This window comes from Eimeria tenella, genomic scaffold, assembly GCF_000499545.2.
Source record: "Eimeria tenella Houghton genomic scaffold, Eth_scaff2, whole genome shotgun sequence".
NCBI lineage: Eukaryota > Apicomplexa > Conoidasida > Eucoccidiorida > Eimeriidae > Eimeria > Eimeria tenella.
In genome coordinates, this window is record NW_013541843.1 from 829321 (window position 1) to 833147 (window position 3827).

The 3827-nt window shown below is 53.6% G+C and overlaps 1 protein-coding gene across 1 annotated transcript; it reads left to right on the forward strand.

Annotated features, from left to right (window-relative positions):
• Nucleotides 1–1140: 1140 nt before the first annotated feature.
• On the forward strand, nucleotides 1141–2817 carry ETH_00029515 (sodium:solute symporter family domain-containing protein, putative; the record flags this gene model as incomplete). Its single annotated transcript, XM_013374331.1, has 1 exon — nucleotides 1141–2817. The coding sequence occupies one exon, from the start codon at nucleotides 1141–1143 to the stop codon at nucleotides 2815–2817; it is 1677 nt and encodes a 558-aa protein (XP_013229785.1).
• Between the last annotated feature and the right edge of the window lie 1010 nt (nucleotides 2818–3827).

Sequence of the window (3827 nt, forward strand, 5' to 3'; positions counted from 1 at the left end):
CTTGCCATCTCTCTGCCTCCTAATTCAAGGTCTGCTATCTCGTGACATTGGTCAGAGACACACAGGAAGTGTCTTGTACGCTGTGCTGCTCTTTCAAATGTCTAATGGGGATAGAAATGGCAAATCATAGTTGTTCCCGCGGACACCGCATAGTGTCAACTGCAAAGTTGTATTTATGGTTCGGACACAGGGGCGAGCGAGCTCAGCTAGTATAAAGCCTTAACGAGCCTCCGTAGATGGAATTGAAGGTGTGCAATATATTGGGAATGCTACTGCAGTCACGTAGCATGCATAGACGGGCTGCAGATACTCGCATTCTGCTGTAGTTGCCTCCGGCAGGGATGCAGCTAGTCGCAGCTAGCTACCGAATGCGCGGGTCTCAATATAGCATGCAATGCCATATATACATCACAGGATGAATTCAGCCCCATCATTGCAAATTTTTAGCACTACGGAGGCTGAAAATCGAGGCGACCTGGACGTAGAAGTGGCTGGCAGGGCAGCTCCTGCCTCTTCCGCGTCATTTCTGCGCCTCAGCAGACGTAGATATCCCGTAAAAACACAACTTTTAATGTTTACGCAAATGGATTTTGCCGTGCATTCCAAGTAAGAGAAGTTCTCTCCCCTACAAAGGGGTTAGTGGTGTGGGGCCGCCCTCCCCCTTGCGGCGGCCTTGCTGTTGGCCTTTGAGGTTTGCCTGTGCATGTGAAACGGGCGTCTATACGCTTGTTTTTGTCCCTTTTGGTTGTGTTGGTTCAGACCTTAAGTTTTTTTTGACTCTCCCGGACTTGTCTTGATTTAGTGGAGTATTAAGGGTAGCGACCAACGGGAACGCGGTGAACAGGCAGAACAACCAAGTGACCCTCCACCGCTACGCCACGAGAGGACCTCCGCTCTCTCTGTATTCATCTTTCAACTCTTTCCGTCGCCCTGAGAGTTCTTTCCCTTAAATTAGCTGCTGGGCGCTCCCCAGCTTTGGCGGTGAGCCCCAGTAACCTGTGGGCAGGGCTGGGGGCCCCCGCTGTGCTTCTCGTGAGCTTTTCTGCGCCGTGACCGTGAGCCAGTCCTTATTTTTTGGGGGCCTGAGGGCCCATAGGTTCTTTATATGCGTCCGTCTAGTGCCTCCATCAGTTCCGCACGATGGGGGCCCTCAGCCTGAACTGGGCGTACGGTGTGTTCCTAACAACCGTGTTCGGATTTGGTCTATTTGTGCTCTATGGGGCACGGCATCAGTCTTGGGGCCGGCTGATCTCTCCCGGGCCCTCCTTTCTCTCGGCTAGGCAAGAGGTGACCTGGGTTCCCCTGGGGCTCTCGTTGTATGCCTCTTTCATGGGCAACTGGGTGTTGTACCTGCCTCCAGTGGCGGGGGCGCTGTATGGCTGGCCTGGCGTTATTGGGTACGCCCTTAGCAGCAGCTTGCCCTATTTGCTGCTGCTGTGGCTCTCCTCCCGCATCTACAGCAGCAGCAAGGGCGCATTCTGCAGCTGCGACTTCCTGGCTGCGCGTTTCGGCCTGCCCTCCCAAGTAGCGGCAGCTCTCGTGTCGCTGAGCATGATGTTCGTGAGCCTTTCTTCAGAACTCACCACTGTGGGCTTGTCTATGAAGGCCTTAACCCGCGGAGCCTTCCCCCTGCCGTGTGCAGTAATCCTCGTGGCGGTGATTCCTCTTCTTTACGTGCTCTTGGGAGGTCTCAAGTGCTGCATTATTAGCGACGTGGTGCAGGCGGTGGTAATTGTTTTCCTGTTCATCCCCTTCGTCATATTCCTGATCTGCAAAGGGGGCCCCGGGGGCCCCTGGGCCCCCCCCACCTTAGAGGGCCTCGAGATCGAGGCCGTGAGCTTCACCCCCAGCGAGTGCGCCGTGGCCGGGGCCGTGCTGGTGTTGTCCGTGTGGCCCGTGTTTCTGTGCGATCAGGGCATATGGCAGCGAGTGTGGGCCGCGCGGTCTGTGGGGGACATGCAGCGAGGTTTTGTGCTGGCTTCGGTGCTGGTGGGGGGCTCTGTGCTGCTATTCGGCACTGCGGGGCTGGTGTGTCTCACGCGGGAGGAAGCGCTGATGGGAGCTTCGCTGTTCACCTTTGCAGCGGAGAGGCTGCCTGTGGAGTGGGTGGTGATGTTGTGCGTGTTGGCTGTGGCCTGTGTGACTTCGAGCGTGGACACTTACCAGGCGGCCATTGTGTCGCTTATAGGAAAAGACTTGGAGAAGTTCCGCCTGTCATTCAACTGGGCCAGACTCGCCATGGTGGTAGTCAACGTCCCAGCAGTGCTGCTGGCTCTCTATCAGGTCTCCCTCTTGGCCCTTTATATGGTTTCAAACTTCCTCTGTGCCGTGCTGGCTGGCCCCTTCGTGGTGACTGTACACCGGGGCATCACTGCCTTGGGGTTCCTAGGAGGCCTGGGCTGTGCAGCTGTGGCGCTCTCGCTGTGTGGAGTAGTGTCAGCCCTTGTTTCAGGAATTCCTTTTTCCTTTGCGTTTTTCGCGCCCGAGGATATTTCGTCTGTGCCTTATTTAGTCTCTTTCATTGTGGTGCCTGTTGTGGGCGCTGTGGCGGCTGCGGCCATCAGTGCATTGGATCGTCACTGCAGTCCAACCAAAACAACAACCCCACCCTCTGCATCTGCCAAGAGCCCGGACGGACAGACAGCCCCGCAATCAGCGGGCAGCGAAGCCTCCCAGCAGCAACCGCATGCAGCTAGCAGCAACAGTACAAGGAGCAGCAACAACGACGGATGTACAGACACTCCCCAGTCCCACGCAGTTGAATTGGGGGCAGTCAAAAGCAGTGCACCTGGGACAGAGGCGTCATGTTGTGTGTAAGGGAAGTGTTTAGTCCCCCTGGAGTGAACCGAAGATGTAGGACGGCGGTATATTTTGTCGTGCGCAGACAGTTAATAACAGAAGTGCAGAGGAGAGCGGCGGCTGCCTCTGCTTCTGTCGCTTTTATACAAACAGCCAGATGCAACTACATATGTACTTAGGTCGGCCAGTGCGGTGCTTCTGCACTGGCCCGATTTTGTGTATTACTTAGTCCCTTGGTTTATCTATAGGCGGGCGTTTAGAGGCTGGGCAGTATGCGCTCCTTTTTAAGATTGATGCGCGCGCTTAGCGGCAGCCTGTCTTTCCATTTTTCTTTGTTTTGTTTGTTGTCGTTCCGCTGCACTACAGATGCACGCAGAGGCTCTCGGCTGCATGTGCACCGCAAATATGACATTCATATTAATGAAGTGCCTTTTGAGGGAGATACACGGGCCAATTTGAAACTCTTGTATTTCCAAGGAAAGTACCGTTCCAGAGATACCCACAGACTCGTATGTGTGCATCCATAAGTATATGTATGTAGGCTATACTAGCGGTAGATACGTGGGCCAATTTGAACCAAAACCTTGTATTTCCAAGTAAAGTACCGTTTTAGACATACCCACAGACTCGTATGTGTGTATCCATAAGTATGTGTATGTAGTTATCCGTAAGTGTATGTAGGCTATACTACAGTTAAATGTGCCTTCCTGTATCCACAGATGTAACTGCGCTTCCGTAGGTATGAATCTTTGTGCATGTAAAGTTACACGCGTGCGTACTTGACAAATAGTTGAGCTGGAACACTTGACAAATAGTTGAGCTGGAACTCATTCTCTGTGTCTACAGATGCATCCATGCATAAGCGTATGCGTACCCCCGCGTATCCATGTAAGTATGGTACAGTGCATGCGCATACGCGTGCTTGCATGTGTGCATGTTTTTATGAATGCTTGTGTGGACCCGCATGCAAGCACATACGCTTCTTGCGATGGTTAGAGCTAGACAAGTGCTGCTTTTGCCTCCATGCG